Source organism: Nycticebus coucang, chromosome 21 (assembly GCF_027406575.1).
Source record: "Nycticebus coucang isolate mNycCou1 chromosome 21, mNycCou1.pri, whole genome shotgun sequence".
In the NCBI taxonomy this organism is placed as follows: Eukaryota; Metazoa; Chordata; class Mammalia; order Primates; family Lorisidae; genus Nycticebus; species Nycticebus coucang.
The window spans coordinates 44,637,915-44,657,080 of NC_069800.1; the positions used below are offsets into that span (position 1 = coordinate 44,637,915).

General features: G+C 46.8%; 1 protein-coding gene across 4 annotated transcripts in view; it reads left to right on the forward strand.

Annotated features, from left to right (window-relative positions):
* Nucleotides 1-18,926, forward strand: part of CTNNBL1 (catenin beta like 1) — a 199,666-nt gene extending 180,740 nt beyond the window's left edge. For all 4 annotated transcript variants that reach the window (XM_053573669.1, XM_053573671.1, XM_053573670.1 and 1 more), the window contains 3 exons: nt 6,458-6,595; nt 6,826-6,898; nt 18,736-18,926. In XM_053573669.1, coding sequence (XP_053429644.1) covers nt 6,458-6,595; nt 6,826-6,898; nt 18,736-18,824 — 300 coding nt within the window. In that variant the 3' untranslated portion in view covers nt 18,825-18,926. The remainder of the gene's footprint in view (nt 1-6,457; nt 6,596-6,825; nt 6,899-18,735) is intronic.
* The last annotated feature ends 240 nt before the right edge of the window (nt 18,927-19,166 follow it).

Sequence of the window (19,166 nt, forward strand, 5' to 3'; positions counted from 1 at the left end):
ATCGTATTTCCACTTGAAGAGCACTTTGCATGCCCAGATTGTTTTAAAATGATCTGCCTAATGTAACAGCAGATTCAGGGAACTTTAAAAGGATGAGCTAATTGTCGGTGTTGACCATGACGTCCTGTTGAGGTGGTACGTGTCTCCAGTTTGAGGTTTTTCTCCTAGTGACTCTTCTCTCTGGGAGTACCATCCACCAGCATCCTGAATCTGTCCATCTGCCCGTATTCAGGCAGAAATCGATTACATCTGGTTATTCAAAGCACTTCAGTTCTAGATTTGCCATAGACTTATCTAAGCCAAAATGAACCTTCAAGAGCACCAAATCAGGGAAACAAAGGTGAGGCACACAGCCACACCCCAACCCAGCAGTCAGTGCAGGCCTTACTAATTGGTTTCAGAGCTCTTTTCCACTGAACTTCAACTCAGCCTCACAACCCTTCTCATATAGTACTCTGCAGCCACTACAGTGGGTTGGAGTTTCTGCGCAGGATGAGCCCTATTTGCCTTCCCTGATCTAGTGCAGGCTTCTTCTTTCCTTTCATTAAAGAAACTGAGGCCAAGAGAAGTTAAATGACTTAGTTAAGGACATTAATAAGTTAGCATCAGAGCTGGCATCTGATCCCATTAATACTCTGTCCCGTAACAGTTTAAAGAAATTCCAGTATCTAACTTAAATGTTTCTTATACTATCAGAGGGTCTCTTGAGAGAGAAAGAAGGCAAGAGAAGGCTGGGTACCTTCTTTAGATTGAGATATTTGTGAACCGTTTCAATCAGTTACCATATTCAAAGGAGACTGGGCTGCAGATTTGATCTCTACTGGACTACCTGGCTTCCTTCTGTTCTTTGTCTAGTCGTTTTTCAAACAGCTCATTGGTCAGTTGAGTATAATCTGATTTCTCCTACCACCAGAGAAGCAGGTCCACCTGTGTGTGCCTAGGGCAGAGCCGTCAGAGTACTTGTGTAGATCAGAGTTCTTCAGTTCTTCTGGAGCTTTTTGAGCAAAGGAGTAAGATGGAGAGAAGCTTGGGATGATTTTTTTATTCTTAACTTTTATATTATTTATTCAAAGACTGAATCCTAGCCAGATAATCATAAGTTGCGTTGTACTGATAGCCATTTGAAAGTTGTCAATGCCCATACCTCAGTGGGTAGGGTGCCAGCCACATACATTGAGGCTGGCGGGTTCAAACCCAGCTCGGGCCAGCTAAAATTAACAATGACAACTGCAACAAACAAATGACTGGGCGTTATGGCGGGCACCTGTAGTCCCAGCTACTTGGGAGGCTGAGGCAAGAGAATCGCTTAAGCCCAAGAGTTTGAGGTTGCTGTGAGCTGTGACGCCATGACACTCTACTGAGGGTGACAAAGTGAGACTCTGTCTCAAAAAAAGGAATGTTGTAGACACCCTTAGAAGTTCTTCCAGATGTCTGGTTCTACTTCCTTACACACAGATAACCCAAGGAAGCTATAGTGAGTCTTTATCTCAGTATCAACTTTTTATCTGCTGTTTTGGAAACCGATAAAAGGAGTAAAAAATTTATTAATCCATTGAAAATAAGTTGACCCTTTCCTTACATAGTAAAACAGGAGTGAAGAATAAAGGTGACATGCCATCTTATTTGTAAAATAGACCAAAACTTAAGATGATGTACTTAAAAGAACTCTGCCCAAACTTTCTGGTGTCCTTGTTTTCAGAATAATACACAATCATCCTGCTTCCTTTATTTCCCTTTAAGCACTGAGTACACATTTGTGCTCAGCTTCCCTGAATCCATTCAGCAGTAAATATTCCGTACCACAGAGTTGTCACAGGCTAGATAAGGTGCTGCTTTGACAGCAGTCAGCTGCACTGCATGCTGGTTTCTGTGGCGCTTCTGAAACTGTCAGGGCAGAAACTTCGTCTTCAGAAGCCAATCTCTGTTTCATCTCTGTGCATGTTCAACGCAGCAGTGGTTGATGCCTTTCTTGGAGATGAGCTATAGTCATATCTCAGATCTACATTTGAAAATTTTACTTTCAAATCATGTGGCCATATGTCTAAAAGTAGAATGTTGAATGGAACATTGTCAGAGTCTTCAAGTTCTGAGGAAAGAGGGAAGAAAAAGAGTTTGGCATTGCTCTCGTGGGTCTGTTCTTTCTAGGTGACAGCACAGAGAAACTGGAAGGCAGTGTTTACTGGCTCGGTTAAAAGAAGATCAGATTATGGAGGAAAGGGAGACTTACCAGGGGCACTTCTGACCTAATTAGAGAAACTCAGTTTCTTGGAGCTCCGTTCTTGATCCTTCTATCACTCTTATTGAACATCTTCCTTTGTTCCTCAGACAGTGCTGAAATCTATACCTACACAAACATAGTAGTGTGAAAAGACCACTGACTTGGGTCTGAATCCCAGTTCTGCCATCCACTAGCTGTGGGGAGGTTGTTCTGCCTCAACCAGTTTCCTCATCTAAAATAGGGTAAGAATCCTGCCTCTCCATATTTACGAGAAGTAAAGGGGCTGACGTCTAGAAAGCACTTAGTACCATGTCTGACACACAGTAAGTCCCCAGTCACTCCAGCAGCTCCTCCGTGGTGGGTAGGTGGTGATTATTCAGACCGCATCACACAATGCCTAGTATGTGCTCATCAATCAAAAATAATATCCTCTACTGATAGCCAGCATCTAATAACCAAAACAACCTCTTACTCCAGGGCCATTCTCTCCCAGGCTGGCCAAGCTGACTTTTCTGTGCCTTCCTTCATCCACAGTAGTACTTCCTCTGCTTGGACTGTCCTTTCCAACCTGTCAAACTCCAAAATCCAACTCAACTGTTGAATGCCTCAGACTCTAGTCCACTCTTCTTCTGGGTTCCCACAGCACAGTTTAAGAGGTCTCTTACAATAGTCATTATTACATTTTTAAAAAAGTAATTTGCTCATATTTGTTATTCTCATTAGGTTATCAGCTCCTTGATTATGTGGGCTGTTTTGTTTATCTTTGCTGTCCCTGCACATCATGCAATACCTATCTCAGTTACACGTTCAGGGTGAAAGAATGAACATAAACATCCGGGGTCATGTTTGTGAAAGAATGAACATAAACATCTGGGGTCACATGTTTGTGACCTCTAAAGTTCTCTTCTCCTTCCCTTCCCCTTCTCACGCAGGCTGATGCTGTGCCCCCTGCTATGCACTCTACCTGCCTCTCTACACTTGAAGCCACCGTGTCTATCACGTAGCTGCAAATATATTCTTATTCATGGCATTTTCCTGCCCAGCACTGACAGGCTACATCCCGTCTTATCTAACTTCTCACCAGCATTTAAGACTTCCATCTACTAACTCTCCTGATATTTCCACCTTTCCCCCAGCCACACAAGTCTTAGCACACAGTTCATTAAATAGCTTTGGACCTCTGCCTACATTTTTTTCAATCCTGTTTGACAAATGTTTTCTGAGAGCCTACTAAGCAAAAAGTATCATACAAAGATGAGTAAAACTCTTTCTTTCAAGGAACCGACACAGGGAAGAGGCATACATCTGAATAATTAGTAAAGGCAAGCCAAGTGAGGTGCCATAACAGAGGTACAAATCCAGGTTGTGAGGGTTTTAAGGACTGAAAGATCACATCTGCATGGGGGTCTCAGGGAATGTTTTGTGAGACACATTACATTTTGGACTTTTAGTATATTATGATAGAGACAGGGGTGAGGGGGGGTTGGTAGTACCAACATGAGCGGCAAGGCAAGGAGACCAGAAAAGGAAGGCAGGCAAGTCTATGGAGCATGGAGGTACTAGAGTGCAGAAATAGGGACAGCATGGGGCGTGTCCCTAAGGCCTCAGACAACTGGAAGGCCTTTGAGGCATTCATTCTGCTTATCCTGCCTTGAAACTTACCTATACATCACTTCTTCCAGGACACCCTTACATTTCACCTAAACCTGAGCACCTCCCACTTGCGATTATTTTTAATGTGTAGGTTCATTGTATCCCTTTATTTATTTCCTGGTCATTTCCTATGTCTCTGTGGCCTCTTCTGACAGTCCACTCTTCAGCGACTAAGTCCAGGGCTTCTCCTTACCTCCATTTTTCTTCTTCTTCTGCTTTAACTCCATGCTGAGGATGGTATTCTTGCCACTAGGCACTTAGTAAGGCCACAGGTCTAAATGCTGTGCACCAAGTTACTCCTTTCCCATCAGCAGCGAATCAGACAGGATTCTTATCCCTGGGGAGTCCATATTTTAATAACTGGTAATTATGAGCAATTTTACCTCTTTGTTCCTTGGTTTCCTTTCCTCTTTAAATTTGGTAGTAACTGCTGTGTACTTTCGAAGTTCCGGAGCCGAAAATTAGGAAACTAAAGAAAACCTACTTATAAACTCCTTGGACATCTTCAGTTCAGTGTTTGATGCCTACATAGTGAACATTATCACTATTACCAAATTACCAAGGAATTTGCTACTAAAAGAAGCTAGGGGGCGGCGCCTGTGGCTCAGTGAGTAGGGCGCTGGCCCCATATGCCGAGGGTGGCGGGTTCAAACCCAGCCCCGGCCAAACTGCAACAAAAAAATAGCCGGGCATTGTGGCGGGCACCTGTAGTCCCAGCTGCTCGGGAGGCTGAGGCAAGAGAATCGCGTAAGCCCAAGAGTTAGAGGTTGCTGTGAGCCGTGTGACACCACGGCACTCTACCCGAGGGCGGTACAGTGAGACTCTATGTCTCTACAAAAAAGAAAAAAAAAAGAAGCTAGGACTTATTAGTGGTGTTGACTTGCCAGGCAGTGTAGGCCCTGGCAGTCTGCAGCTGTCTTTGGCCTTTAGGAGCAAGATGAAAAGTAGCCTTGTGTTACTACAGGCCAGCCCCCTGGGCAAATAAAGAAGTGCATTATCTGTTTCTACATAGTCTCCAAAGGCTTCTTGGTGGAGATTGATTACCACAGTGGTATGTCCTTCCAGCTGGGGAGAGTGGAAAGCAGGGTCCCAAGGGCTTCTGCTAGTGACAGGATCCTGAGTTGTCAGAAAGGATTGTGGCCATGAAACTACCGACAGAATTAAGAAATGGATTGCTGCCATCGAAAGCAGATATTAAACACTCGCCGCCTTAGGCCTGTCTGCTTGGTCACGCAGAACTCGTCCCCATACCAGTTCTCATTCCTGAGAGTTCATGGCCAAAACCAGAGATGTCTGTTTTCTCTCGTTCCCTGCATGGATGTTTACTGAACTAGGGATATGAAGACAAACCAAATAAAGGCCCTACCTTCACAGATCCCGCAGTCCACTGTCATGGAATAAAAGCTTTAGACAGAGGGAAGGAGGTGATGGGACTAAAGTCAGGGTGACGGGACGTACCAAAGCAGTCACTCTGTGCAGTGGCTTGTCTAGTTGCTCTTAGGAATTTTAGAAAAGAGCTTAAAAATAGTGTGGGCTTGAGAGTTACCCTAGATACCCCGGGAGGAGAAGCAGTAGGGCCCTGAGCTAGAGAGAAGGGGTCTCTTGGCAAAAGTGTTAGTAATCCACTAGATTGGGCTGGGGGGTAATAAAGATAGTCTAAAATTGATTGCAGTGATGATTGCACAATTCTGAATATACCAAAAGCCATTAAACTGAACACTTTAAATGTGTGAATAGTATGGTATGTGAATTATACTTCAATAAAGCTTAAAAAAAAAAAGAATCCATGAGAAAGGACTAGATGTGGAGACAGAAAGTCTGACAGGTCATGAAGGAGACTCCCAACTCTTATTAGGCCTCCTAGGGTGTTAGACTTGTGACGTGTAGTGGAGAGGTTGCAGCATTTGCACTGGACAGAACATAGGACAAGGGAGCGCACATAGAAAGTTGGGTGTGTGCGCATCGGCTTTACCAGGGCCCCAAGACAGAGATGTTTAACTTGATTTAGAAGAAAAAGAGAATTAAGTATACAGATGCTCCTTGACTTATTGTAGGATTTCATCCTGATTAACCTATTGTAAATTGAAAATACTGTCAAGTCCAGAAGTGACTGGCTGGCTGGGAGCTGTGGCTTGCTGCCGCCCAGCATCGTGAGAGAAGTATGGTTTGCGCTGAATACGTATCGCTTTGCTTTAACATCATCATAAAGTCAAAAAATCGTAAGTCAGGGATCTCTGTATCTTGTAGAGAGATTATTTATGGAGGCCTGAACCAAAGTAAAGAATGAGTGGAAGCAGGTAAATGGCTTAGATTTGTGTCCCTCAGCTTCTTATATACGTTGAATATGTGGATGAGATCATTTGGCCCTGATTCACTGGATAGAGAAAAATGGGCTTTGGGCTTGACTTTTGGGGCCTCTGTAGTTCATTAAGAATGAGGAACATAAGGAAGAGACTTCGGAATAATGGGAGAAGTAGACAAATGAAGAATAGGTGGTCTTGTTGTAGTTGCTATTCTACAGTAGAAGCCCATTCTTTTTCCCACTCACTGTCCAGCTTTTATTGTCAAATGTTCATTTATTTCTAGGACATGGTCCGGCGTGGGGAGATCATAGACAATGACACTGAGGATGAGTTCTACCTCCGGCGCCTGGATGCAGGGCTCTTTGTTCTCCAGCACATCTGCTACATCATGGCTGAGATCTGCAATGCCAACGTCCCCCAGGTAGGAGGGTCTTCCCTTCAGTGGGTCTGTCCTCCCTGTATCCTTGCTTGACACCTGATTAGGTAGAGACTTTCAAGGAAAGATGGACCACACCCTCCTTGAATTCCTTTACGCCATGTGGCCTTCTCTTTCAGGGAGGAGGGGGAGCTAATTTCAAGATGATGCATTCTGGTGTTTACCAGGACAAATGGTCCTTTTTCTTTCTCTTCCTGTTCTTTCCCCACTATTAGATTCGCCAGAGGGTTCACCAGATCCTGAACATGCGAGGAAGCTCCATCAAAATTGTCAGGCATATCATCAAGGGTGAGTTGGATGCTCCTTGTGTCTGGGACTGCAGGGAGTGAGAGGAAGCTTGCCAAGTCTCTGTCGGCACAGAGACACCGCATTTTCTGCATGAAAAGCTTATGTGTATTGTCCAGTTAGTTGGCCATGTGTCCAGGCCATCTTTGTCACAATACTGAAAACTAACCTAGTTATTCTCTGCCTCTGACCTTCCAATTCCAGAACTTAAACTCTTAACAACAAGCTCTAGGGCTTGGAAACATTTATTAAAAAAAATTTTTTTTAAAAAGCAAAATCAAATTAGATTCTAAACTGCATAGAATGATATAGTGGAAGGAAATTACTTTCATGGAGAAAAAAATAAAGAAATGACAAGAACTGCAGTAGTCCCCTCCCTATTCATAGTTTCACATTCTAAAATTTCAGTTACCCTTGCTCACCTGTCCAAAAGCAGGTGAGTACAGTACAATATTTTGAAAGACAAGAGACCACATTCATGTAACTATTATTCTTAGTTATTGTTGTTAATCTCTTAGTATGCCTGCTTTATAAATTAAACTTTGTCATAGACGGGTATGTATAGGAAAAAACACAGATATGTAGGGCCTAGTATTGTGTGTGGTTTCAGGCATCTCCTGGAGATCTTGGAACTGACAGAGGGGGCTCCTGGAACTGGAACTGAGCATGAATTTGAGGCAGTGTGGTGTAGTAGAAAGAGCACGTCTACCCTCAAGTCTCAGCTGTGCCCGCCCCAGTCATGTGAGCATGGTCACAGCATGTTCATAATAGGAAGAGTTTTACAAAGGCTGGGGGAGGTACTACGTAGCAGTGTCCAGTCTGATACCTGGCCAACAGGAGAGCACAGTTAGTGTGGGTTTCCGTCCTTCCCTTACCCACCCCATGAGTTCCCCCAAGTGCTGTTAGATCTTTGGCTGGACCTGACCCAGCTGGCATGGCTCTGGGCCCCTGTACTGAGGTCTGGGGTACAACCCCACCCTCAGGGTACTTGGGTCTAACTGGGGAGCACAGATGAACACACATGGTGGGCAGAGGCACACATAGGACTCTATGGTACTGATGACACCCGAGTTCAGAGAGGGTCGGGACAGACGGGGAAGCTGCAGACAAATTGTGTTCCTCTCTGGCCCTTTTTCTGCCTGTTTCTAAGATGAAGGATTGGGCTAGATTTACTAAAAAATTTGCCTTTAAGTTGCTTATAGTTCCCATTACAGGTGAGAGATGAATTGTGAAGATGAATAATACACATAGTAAAATGAAGAGAGGTTAAGAACATGGGCCAGGCTCTTGGATCTGTTACTCAGGCAAGATTCCAGTTACTACTCTGGACCTCACAGAGTGGGCAAGAGGATTAAATGAGAGGATACATGGGAAATGTCTGACCTTTAATAATTTCTCAATAAATGTTAGTATATTATGAAATATTATTATGACAGTTGTCATCGTCATTATTTTAGGTGAGGCATGGCTAAAATCTTGTGAGAAGCTTTATGAGAGAAGTGGCATTGAGCTGATCTAAGATGCTAGAACAAGGACATTCTAGTCAGGATAGTGGGAGGAAAGCTCTAAGGGCTGGAGATCACATGATCCTCCCAGGCAGGGCACTGGTAAATCCACGGTGCCCATTTCATAGATGGAGAACGTGAGGCACTGGATATGTTGTTTTCTCCTCCAGGAGAGAAGAAAGTAAAGGGGGAGGCTGTTGATGAACCTAACCCAGCGCCTTGCCTTCCCTGGTGGCCCCCTAGGCACTCCCTTCTCATTTCTAGTGTCAGAATCCTGTGAATTACCACTCAGAATGACATTCGCCTCCTCCCTAAGGTGTAGCTGTGGTGATTTGCAACTCCAGCCTTTAAATGGCATTCACTTTTAACACCCACACGATCAATTAGAACTTTTTGTTACTCTCAGCTCTACTATCTTGAATTTAGCCTTCTCCCTACACCTCCATGCCTGTAATCAAAACAGTGATTTTCTAAGAAAGAAAAGGTGTTTTAACAAGTGTGACACATAGTAGGTGGATGCTTTTCTTTCTCAAAACCTACCACACATACCTGGTAGTTCAGAATTTCTGTTGTGAGCCCCAGCCTCTGTCTTTCTCAGATCCTGGTTTATTCCCCCAGTGCCTTTCAAGTGCCAAGTGCACTGTGGATGCTGGGAAGGTGATTGTTGATTCAGTGTGTCTGGGCAAGTGAGCCGGTGAGTGGCATTGCACAGATGCCGTCTAGTCTTGTACTCCGTTCCCCTTTCAGGTTGTTTTCTCCCCACTCCAAATTCCCCTGTCCAGACTCTTGACCCAGTCTTCCAGCCCAAGTCCAGCCCTTCAGTTCTCTCTCCATCACCCTTCCCAGCCAGTCCATCAGTAAGTCCCACTAATTCTGTCTCTCCACTTCTCTGCATCTGTAATTTTCCTTCATTGCAGCCTGTTTATTTCCTTCTGAGCCCTCATCACAGTCTTTAATTGTTTTATTTATGTGTTTATTTACTTGTTTTGTCTGTCTCATACATTAAAATATAAGCTCGTGATATGGGGACATTGTCTGCCTTGTTTAGCGTGTCTCCTCAGCACCTAGAGCAATTCTGGGCACATGAAGGGAACACAGTAAAAATTTTAAATGTTGTTGAATTAAACCCCGGTCTTGTATGAATTTAATTTGGCAAGTGTTTCGGCTCTCCTGGAGCTAGTAAGGCACAGTGCTAAGTACTGTGCCACAGTGGTGTCGCACAGGACCTGCCCTCATGGAGTTTTCCTTTTCTGAGGACATAGATGTGTAAATGATTGACCTACTCAGCTGACAGTGCTTGGTGTGGTGCTCTGTATCCAGTACTGGAGATACAGAGAAGTGAGATCCCTAGCCTTGCGGTGTTCATAGTCTAGTGGGGAGAAATAGTGGCAACTAATTATGACATGCTAAGTGCTGCCTTAGAGCCGTGAACAGCCGTGCTAAGGGAATGTCAGGGAGGCAGTGATGGAGGCAGAAGAGGGAGCAGCCACTCCTCCCAGGACTGCAAATGGTGTCCCAGAGAAAGGGTGTTTGGGAAAAGGGTATATCCTAGGCAGAGGGAGCAGAGGCCCAGAGGCAGGACAGGATTCAGTGGCCTGGGTAAGGACTCAGGCCCTGTCGGGGAAGACCAAGCAGGGATGTGAGAGGTTGGAGTGTTGGGGTGGGGTGTTGCTGGGCAGGTTGTTGGCAGATCCTGCCTGCTTCCCTTTCTTTGCCAGCAGATAGCGGACATTCTCATTAAAGCTCAGAAAAGATGCTGATTTGGGAAATTTGAAGTCATTAGGTATAGGTGATATTTAGAGCCCAGAATTTGGATGCCATTGCTCAGATTGAAGAGGCCCTCAACGCAATGCTGACCATTAAAAAAAGAGGTTCTCAGCCCCCTCCTGCTGACACGCTATGCCCAACTTACATCCACAGCCAGGGAAAGGCCATCAGCAGCGTTGGTCGGTCGGTCAGGTCTGGAGCTGATGCACTGTGGCCTGCCTCTGGAGCAGCCCCTGAACATAGCTCAGCAGGGACCCTCCAGAGCCACACTTGGTGGGGGGAGGATAGTGTTGAGGTTGAAGACAGCAATAGGGGTGGAAGGTGGGCTCTGCTCAGACCCACTTCTTATAAACCCAGTTCATTTTTCTTTTCACTCTCTCCTTCACCCTTTCTTCAATCAGAAAGCCCAGAAAAAACAAAGCCTCATAAAGAAAACCAGCTCATCAGTCTGTCCTCTTTGATTTTAATTTTGGTTTTCAGTTTGGGTTGCTTCCTTTTTTTCTTTAGTGTGCTAATTAGATGCGAGTTTTTTTTTTCTTTGATTTTATGGCCTACATATTTCCTAAGTTTTGCTGGCAGAATGACAGCTGATGTATCCCTTGAGGTCTCAGGAAAACGCTGATGAGGCAAGCCCAGCAGGGGGCTTTTCCCGTTATTTTTTGGTCCCCTTTCTCACAATTTTCTCCCTCCTTTTCAGTTGGAGGTGCCAGGAGAGCTGGGAATAATTGATGGCTCATTAAAGTCCCTCTTTCTGTAGACTGCTTAGTCGGCGCTCCCAAAGTCCAGCTTTCCCTGGAACTGGCAGCAGCTCTGGGTCTGAGGACAGAGATGCCCACACAGAGGAGGGCAGATGAGACCATATGCTCTGCAGGAATGACAGTGGTCCTTCTGCCTTTTATCTTGTCCCTGGTCCAGAGGAGGGGTCAGTCACTGCTGATTGGGGTGCATGCTGAGGTAGGTGGTGCTTCAGGCATCTTCAGAGCTGTTCCAGAAATCCAAGACCACAGCAAGTAGAGTAGTCACTTACTGAGCACCTCCTCTGCACCAGCCTTTTAGTGTACGTCACCTCTGGTCCTCACGACAGAGGATAATTTCCATTTTGCAGATGAGGAAACTGAGACTTGCTGAGGTTAAGTGATGTTATCTGAGTCACTAGTAACAGAAACTGGATCCAGACTCAGAAAGAACTGAGCACCATGGTATTTCCGTCTTGCAGAAAAGAAGTCTCTTAACTGTGCTGGTTGGCTCATATGCTCCTGTAAGTTCTTAAGAAAGAATAAAAATTCAGGGAATCCACCGCTATAGAGTACCCCCTTGGCATCACAAGGTGCTTTAGGTGGCTTCCTAAGACCAGTGAGACACGTAGGAGGCACCGTCCCCAAGAGGCATACTTTCCCTCACAGGTAAGGTAACTCACCATAGCACAAAGCAGAATGCAGTTGGTGCTGGCATCTAGAGACACGATGGGAGTGAAGAGGGCACAGTTATAACACTGTGCTGGAAGTTTAAAAAAAAAGGAGCTCAAAGATCCAGAGATGCCATACAGAAGAGGTGGCTTCTTGTTCTTTGTATCATTTTCACCATGACAGCCATCACTACCATCTGTCCATGGGACTTCCATCTTGCAAAACTGAAAACTCTGGACCCATTAACCACAAGTTCCCCGTTCCCCACAGGCCTGGCAGCCACTGTTTCACTTTGTCTCCATGACTTGGATGACTCTAAGTGAGAGGGTGGCTTCTTACTTAGGATTGTAATGTGTAGGATTTCTGTGGGCAGATAGGAACTACATATCATATGCATAATTGAGGGGTCATCTCCTTGGACATGGCATAGGAGCTGTGACCTGGGAATACTTCTTAATGTGAGTATTTGTGCCAAGGCGTTCAATAGAAGACTCCGGCCTGCCTGGTAAATGTTTCAGTCTATTGGGAAAAGACCACGCAGGTGCTGGGAACAGCCATGGCTACTGCACAACTGGCTTGTTGCCAAGAAGAGCTTAGACAATTACTGACTCAAACTCTTTTACTGTGAAAAGAATGAGCCAAAACTTCAAAATGCTTTTAGACATTGGCCCATGGCCCTTTGTTTTGCTTGTGTTCTTTGTGGCTTAAAATGTCCTCTTAGAGCTCATAAACATACATTTCTGTAGTGCTTTGGGGTTCTTGGTAATAACCATTTGCCTCTGGTTTTAAAACTGCAAAAGCTGATACGATTTATCCAGGGTGGGTGAGTGTGTGTGTGTGTGTGTGTGTGTGTGTGTGTGTGTGTGAGAGAGAGAGAGAGAGACTTGCACCTGGTCATGGGTACTGTGGCCACTGGGGTAATTGGAGGCAGGAAAGGATCTTGGATAGAGTCCTGTGTGTTAGCACTACAGCCAGTTGCCCTGATGGGGCACAGAGGCATCTTAGGGACACCTCAGGATGTTTTCAGCAAAGATGTAAGATTGATGCCCCTTGAACTTTTCATCCAGGTCACCCACAAGGGCTCTCAGAAAGGGCTACCTTGGATGCATTTGCACAAGGGAGGAAGGGGAAGAACCACCCTCTGAGAACCAACTGTGTGAGGATTGTGGAGTCTGCCACGAAACTGTCTGGGTTCACATCCAAGCTCTGCCTTTTTCTAGCTGTCTGACCTTAGGCAGCTACTTACCCTTCTGTAAGCTGCAGTTTGGTCATCTGTAAGATGGGGAGAAATTACCTCAAAAGGTTTCTGTGAGAGTTAGATGAAGTATATAAAGTGCAAACATGTAGGCTGGCATCTAAAAAGTGCTTGATAAATGTTGGCCATCTTTATTGTTCCAATCAGTGTCCAGACTAACCTAGTAATCAGTAGAAAAACAGAGATGCACAGACCAGCACAAATTCTGAATCTCTGTGTAACTCTGCAAGTAAATAATATTTGAGTCTTGGTTTCTTCCTCTATTAAAAAAAAAAAACTAAAATAATATTACTCCTCTCAGGAAGGTTCTGAAGTTGAAATACAGTTAGGTGCCTGGGACCCAGTGTGAACTAAGTAATTGGAACAAACTTCCTCTTATCCTTCCTCCATTCCCTCCTTCCTCCCTCCCTCCCTCAATCCTTTTCCCTGGAGCTGGGAGCAGCCTGGACTCAGATACCAGCAGGAAACCATGGACCAGCACCCAGGCTAGACTTCTCAGGGTGTTGTGCAGGTGGGTGGGTGTCCGTGAGTGCTTTTCCAACCAGCTAAAATCCATATGACTATGGGACATGATCTCGTTAGCATGATAGCAAAGGGTTAGGTTCCTTCTCCTTTATGTGGGTTTCATTTGGATGACATCTCTGATGAAATTATATCCCTCAACCCAGCAAAATGTTCTCCTAGAGAAGTGTAACCTTTAAACCTTCCAGGTTCATTCTTGTTGTTAAGGAATCTCTGTTAGACCTGAATGATTTTCCTTTCCCAGTTCCTATTTTGTGGCTATTTGTATGTCTTCAAGAGTTTCCAGTGTGAAAATATTGGCATTCTTCTCTCTCCTCCCTCTTCCTCCTGCATTTTTTAAAGGGTGAGCATTACGGCTTAAGGGCTAGGGATCTGAACGAGGCTGTGAGCACTGGTCCAGGTCTCTGCCCTGGAAGACAGTTTTTCCCCATTCACCAGCCCCTGTGCCCCCCCTGCTCTTAACATAAACAGAACAGCTTGTATTCCGTGTCTGAATAGTAAACCTGCTGTCTAAAGTTTGCTTTAATATTTATGCGTTCGGCACTGCTGCCCGTTTCTGAGCTCCATCAAAGCCTTTATTATGAGAGCATTTGAAAATGCTGGGGAAGTAGAGAAGGGAGTTGACGTGTGTGCTGTCTTTCTCACCCTCCCCCCGACTTCCCCTCTTCCCCTCTCTGCCTCTCTCATCCTACTTGGCCCCTCCCCTCCCCACACCACAGTTCTCTCTTCGTCTAGCATCTCTTTTTTTCCCTGAATTCTCTTTTTCCTCTTGTACACACACACACACACACACACACACACACACACACACAGCAAAGAGAACTCTTTCCTAAGACCTCTGGGAGGAATCTGTTCAATATTTATAAACTGCTGCAGCAGCTATAATAACCAGAGGTAGCTGGCACCACCAAGATTTGCTCCAAACAGGACTCTCCTCTGGAAACAAAGAATGAGTAAGGAAAAGTGGTGAGGGGTGGGGGTGAGGTGCCCAGTTGGTGCAGGCCACCAGGGCAGTGACTGCCAGGGCGCTGGACAAGGTCTGGGCCAGCTCTGTGACTGGCTCACTGAGGGACCCTGGCCAACCACGTGCCTCCTGAGACCTGCAGTAGATTTCCGAGAACCCTGCTAACTCTGATATTTGGTTACTTGGCATAAGAGAGTGACCCCATCCAGCCCACCCCACATCTGTCCTGGCCACTGAGGCCCCTTTACCAGAAGACAGTCCCTCTGGTGTCTTGCTGTTCATGAGGACTTTGTAGTCAGACACCTGCCAGGGCCAGGCTGCTTTGGAATGTTCCCAGAGCAGGAGTCTTTCCCCACATGATGGGTGACAGGCAGGGTACATATTGCTTAGGTAAGACAATGCTGCTATAGGGACCAGCTCACTCCCAAAGGCTTTTTAGATGCCTGTTTTCACCCTTCACATATGTTCTGGGGTTTGAATTCCTCTCTTCTGTTATCCTAGACTGGGAGTGAGTTGCTCCCCTTCTCTACTAGCCTCAGTTTCCTCATCCATAAATGGGGATGGTGAAGAAGAAGTGAGACAGTGTATATGATGCCTGGCACGTAAGCAGTGCCTGTTCCATCCTGTGTAAGACAACCCCTCTTCCAGATTCCGTGAATCCGTTCACTGCCTTGCATGCTTTCCAGAGAACGGGTGATCAGACTTTGCTCTTTACCCAGTCAGAGTGACAGGGAGACTTGTCCGCAGGGTGGGTGCTCTGTCTGCATACAGTAGAGACATATGCTGTTCCTAAGGCCTTCGCAGAGGTGATTCAGCAAGGGAACTGGCACAAACTTTGTTTTCTTCTGCTTTGTGCATCCCGAGAAAGAGATTAGGTCCCTCCAGGGAAGCTGGCTATACTGTTGGAAAATCACCGCCCAAAAGCATCAAACTGTTTCTCCACTTGCCTCCCTCTTGAGTCTGAGAAGACATTAGGAGAGCAAAGTGTTAGCGCAATCCATTAAGTCTCTTGCTTCCAGACATGCCTCTGGGGACAGTAAATGCCATGATGGTCATTTCCCTCTCTTCTGGGGCACAACTGAATCATTCACATGTGAGTAAGAGACACCACTCACATGTGCCCCAGAGTCTTCTCCCACAGCTCAGTTCCTGTCCTCCCATCGCCCAGCCTGCTCTCCAAGAGGCCTTAATAGGAGGCATCACCATCATCTGCTGTTGGGCATGATGGATGGGCCTCAGAGAAAGGATGATTTCCGGGAGGAGACACACAGCTGGCTCATGTTGGAATCCCAGATCCCATTTTCCAGTACATGTCCAAAGTAATAAAGAGGAAGGAAGAAACAATAAAGAAGGGCAGGAGCAAAATTATTTCCCCAGATTGGGGGGGGGGGGGTAAGAGGTGAAAGGTCATAACACTTTCTTCTCTCTTCGCAGTTTTTGTCTGATTTGGACCAGCAGGTATTTTATTATACAAAGCCTCTTACCAGAGGTCTCTATATTTTCCTTCTCAAGCCAGGCCCCAGTAAGGGACCAGGGGACTAGCCGTGCAAGCAGCCATCCTAGTCAACTACTCAGAGCTCGCTCACCACACCACCCTGCTGTTTGGCTCTCAGCCGGGCTTGGCTGGGAGTTGTATGGAGAGTAAGACTAAAGCCCCTGCCTTCCTGCAGCTCCCAGTCTAGGGAGAGGATGGCCCAGAGGGCAGGCCTGTGTGGTGTAGTCAGAGTGACCTGAGCGTGGGAGCAGGAGGGAGAGGCGACCAGGCAGGCTTTCACAGAGATGTGTCTCTAGAGATGGACTTGGAAAGATGCGTGGGATTTCTCCAAGAGGCATTGCTCGGCAGAGCAAAGGAGGACCTAATGTTTCCTAAATGTGGTATTTGCCAGGTACTTTACATTCATTTCAGAAGAGGGGACCCCTCAATGTACTTAGGATTCAAACAGAGCCCATGATGTGGTGCCATCTCTGCTGTGTGGGAGCAGGCAGGGGACGGTCAGAGGGCAGGGAGAGCTGGGTTGCCCCATCTGCGCTCCTTCCCCTCACCCAGCGCCTTCACACCTGCTCATGGAAGTCACCACAGGAAGTCCAGAGCCTCCACTCACCCCTTCCTGACTCCTAAAATCAGGCTTACCACAGTATTGGGGGAAACCGAGAAACTTTTGAGAATGAAATGAAGTCTTACTGATTACTGTGCTGGAACAACAGGGTCGGCTGGAACATACGATTACCCAGCCTGTCACTCTCTGACTTTGTCCCCAACAGTCCCGTGTCACCAGCATCACCTCCCAGAGCCTCATCCTCCTCATGAGTGTTGCCTTTATCTTCCTGCTCTGCTCAGAAACCTGGCCCTCCTGGGGGAGCCTTCTCTGGAGGTGGCCATTTCCTCCCACACCCCTCCCTCCACAGAGACAGGGGAGGGGTCATCCTGCTGCTCACAGGCCCCTCTAGGCCTTTCTCCCATCTCCCTGAAAACACCCAGCTGTTTGAAGCTCATGTCAGTGGACTGTCCCACCCATGGCGCATCCTTGTCAGCACCAGCACCAGTTCCCCCTCAGTCCTTGGAGGAATCCTGGCTCGCTGTCACCTTCTCTGCTACTCTTGTCATACTTCTTGGCGATTACAACATTCATTTCTCTTTATCTCATACGCCATTTTCGATCACTTAGTCTTGTTGAACCCCCTTCAGAGTGCATTAAGAACCTAAGGACTTTTTGTCTGCCTCTCACCTGTCTAATCCAGGCCACCAGCAAGTCACCTCTCCTTGCCTCGGCCCTTGCCCCTGGGAATGTCTTCCACAGCAGCTAAAGTGACCAGGTGAAAGTCAGATCACGTCACTGCTCTGCTCGGAGCCCTCTTAAAGATCTCCATCTCAGAGATAGGCCTAAGTCCCCCCCAGTCTGAGCACTGCCCCCTGCTCTGGCTTCAGGCTCCCCACACTGACCTTTTTGCTGACCCTGAGATGAACAAGTAGGCTCTCTCCTCGGAGCCCCTGCACTGGCTTCCTGCTAGCTCCCGTTCCTAGGTATTTCCGCACTGCCTTCCTTCAGGTTTTTACACAGGTATGCCTCCGCTGTGAGGCCTTCTGGCAGCCTCCCCGTATACTCTGTTTACTTTGTGACCTTTGTAGGAAGTAGGGGCCACACGAGCAGAGGTTTTCCTCCGTGTTGGTCATTACTTTATTCCCATTCTCATGGCCTGTGTTCACCATTCCCAGATAGTAGCTCTTAAACTTGGGCATACATCAGCATCACCTGGGGGACTCTATACAATCCAGATCACTGGGCCCCACCCCAGAGTTTCATAATAGGGTCTAGGGTGGGCCCAGGATTTTGCATTCCTGGTAAGTTCCACGTGCTGCTGCTGACCAGGGTCCACACTCAGAGCCACCTGCCTAGTACAGTGCCTGCCCAGTAGGCATCTTTGCCCACTGTGCTGCCAAAATAAAACACGTGACACTGGGTAAATTATGAAGATGAAGATTTACTTCCTAACAGTTCTAGAGGCTGGAAGCCCAAGACTGAGGCACCAGCATTGGCGTCTGGGGAGGGTCTTGTTGTGTCCTCATAGCACAGAAAGAGGAAGGGCCAAAGGGCCTGGTTGGTTCCCTGGAGCCTTTCATAGGGTGCTGATCCCATCCACGAGGGCAGAGCCAAATCACCTCCTAAGGCCCCCCTCTTAGTACTAAAGCACTGGGGATGAAGTTTCAGCGTGGAACATTCAGACCATAGCAGTATCCCCTATATACGGGATCCCCTTGGGAAGCTATGCACCTACGCCAGCGCCTAGTCCACCCTGTAAAGCCCTTTGGAACTCTTTTTCTGGAATGGCATTCAGAGCTATTGTCCTACAAGCCTGACAGTTAAGTTCACGAGCTTGTCTAGAAAAGGTACTATATAAATCATTGCTGAGTATCACTATGGTATATAGCACTTTTCCTAGGATGAGGTTGCGAGCTTAATTATCAGGCCTTGTACAATGATAGCTCTGATGGCCATTCCAGAAAAAGTTTCAAAAGTACTTTGAAAGGTGAACTGGGCACTGGCATCTGTGCATAGCTTCCCAAGGGGAGTACTTTGAAGGTGACCATAGTGGTATTCAGCGATGAGGTGTATAGCATTTTTGCTAGGATAAGTTCATGAACTTAGTTGTGCAACCTTGTATATGTTGAGTGAGTGAATAAACAAGGTGGTTTGAATAGAGGACATGGCTAGGAGAAAAATATGAACACGGAAAAGTTCAAGTGGGCCCTTTCCATTGAGGGGTGCAAAGACAGGACCAAGGGGGTTGGCCACAGCTGCCACTGTGGGGCATTAGAGCAGCACGTGCCTCGGTGGGAGCTGGGGGTCCAGGAAAGGCATGAAGTGACCCAGCTGGGGGTGCCCAGGCTGGGATCCATGCCTGACCCTCTCTTTGTCCCCTAGAGTATGCAGAGAACATCGGAGATGGCCGGAGCCCAGAGTTCCGGGAGAACGAGCAGAAGCGCATCCTGGGCCTGCTGGAGAACTTCTAGAGGCCCCTTGGCCCTGTGCACCGTGGACTCCTGGCTTTCCTCCGATAAACAGCTCCAGACTGCTCTGTGGAGCTTCTGGACAAATTAAAGCTAGTTTTGGTATCCCTGGCCTGGCATTCTTTGTAGTGAAGCTTTACCCACTTCCTTTTCCCACAGCAGCTGCCTCAGGGCACAACCGAGGAAGGCCAATGGTCAGCCTCCTTCTGCCCATGAGAAGCACAGCAGCATCACCACTGTGTCTACTCTGGTGGTACAGCTGCAGGGCCACATATCTGTGACTGGTGTGGACTGGGGAGACTGCCTGACATGGAAAGTCTGGATGTGGGAGCCGAGGCACACACC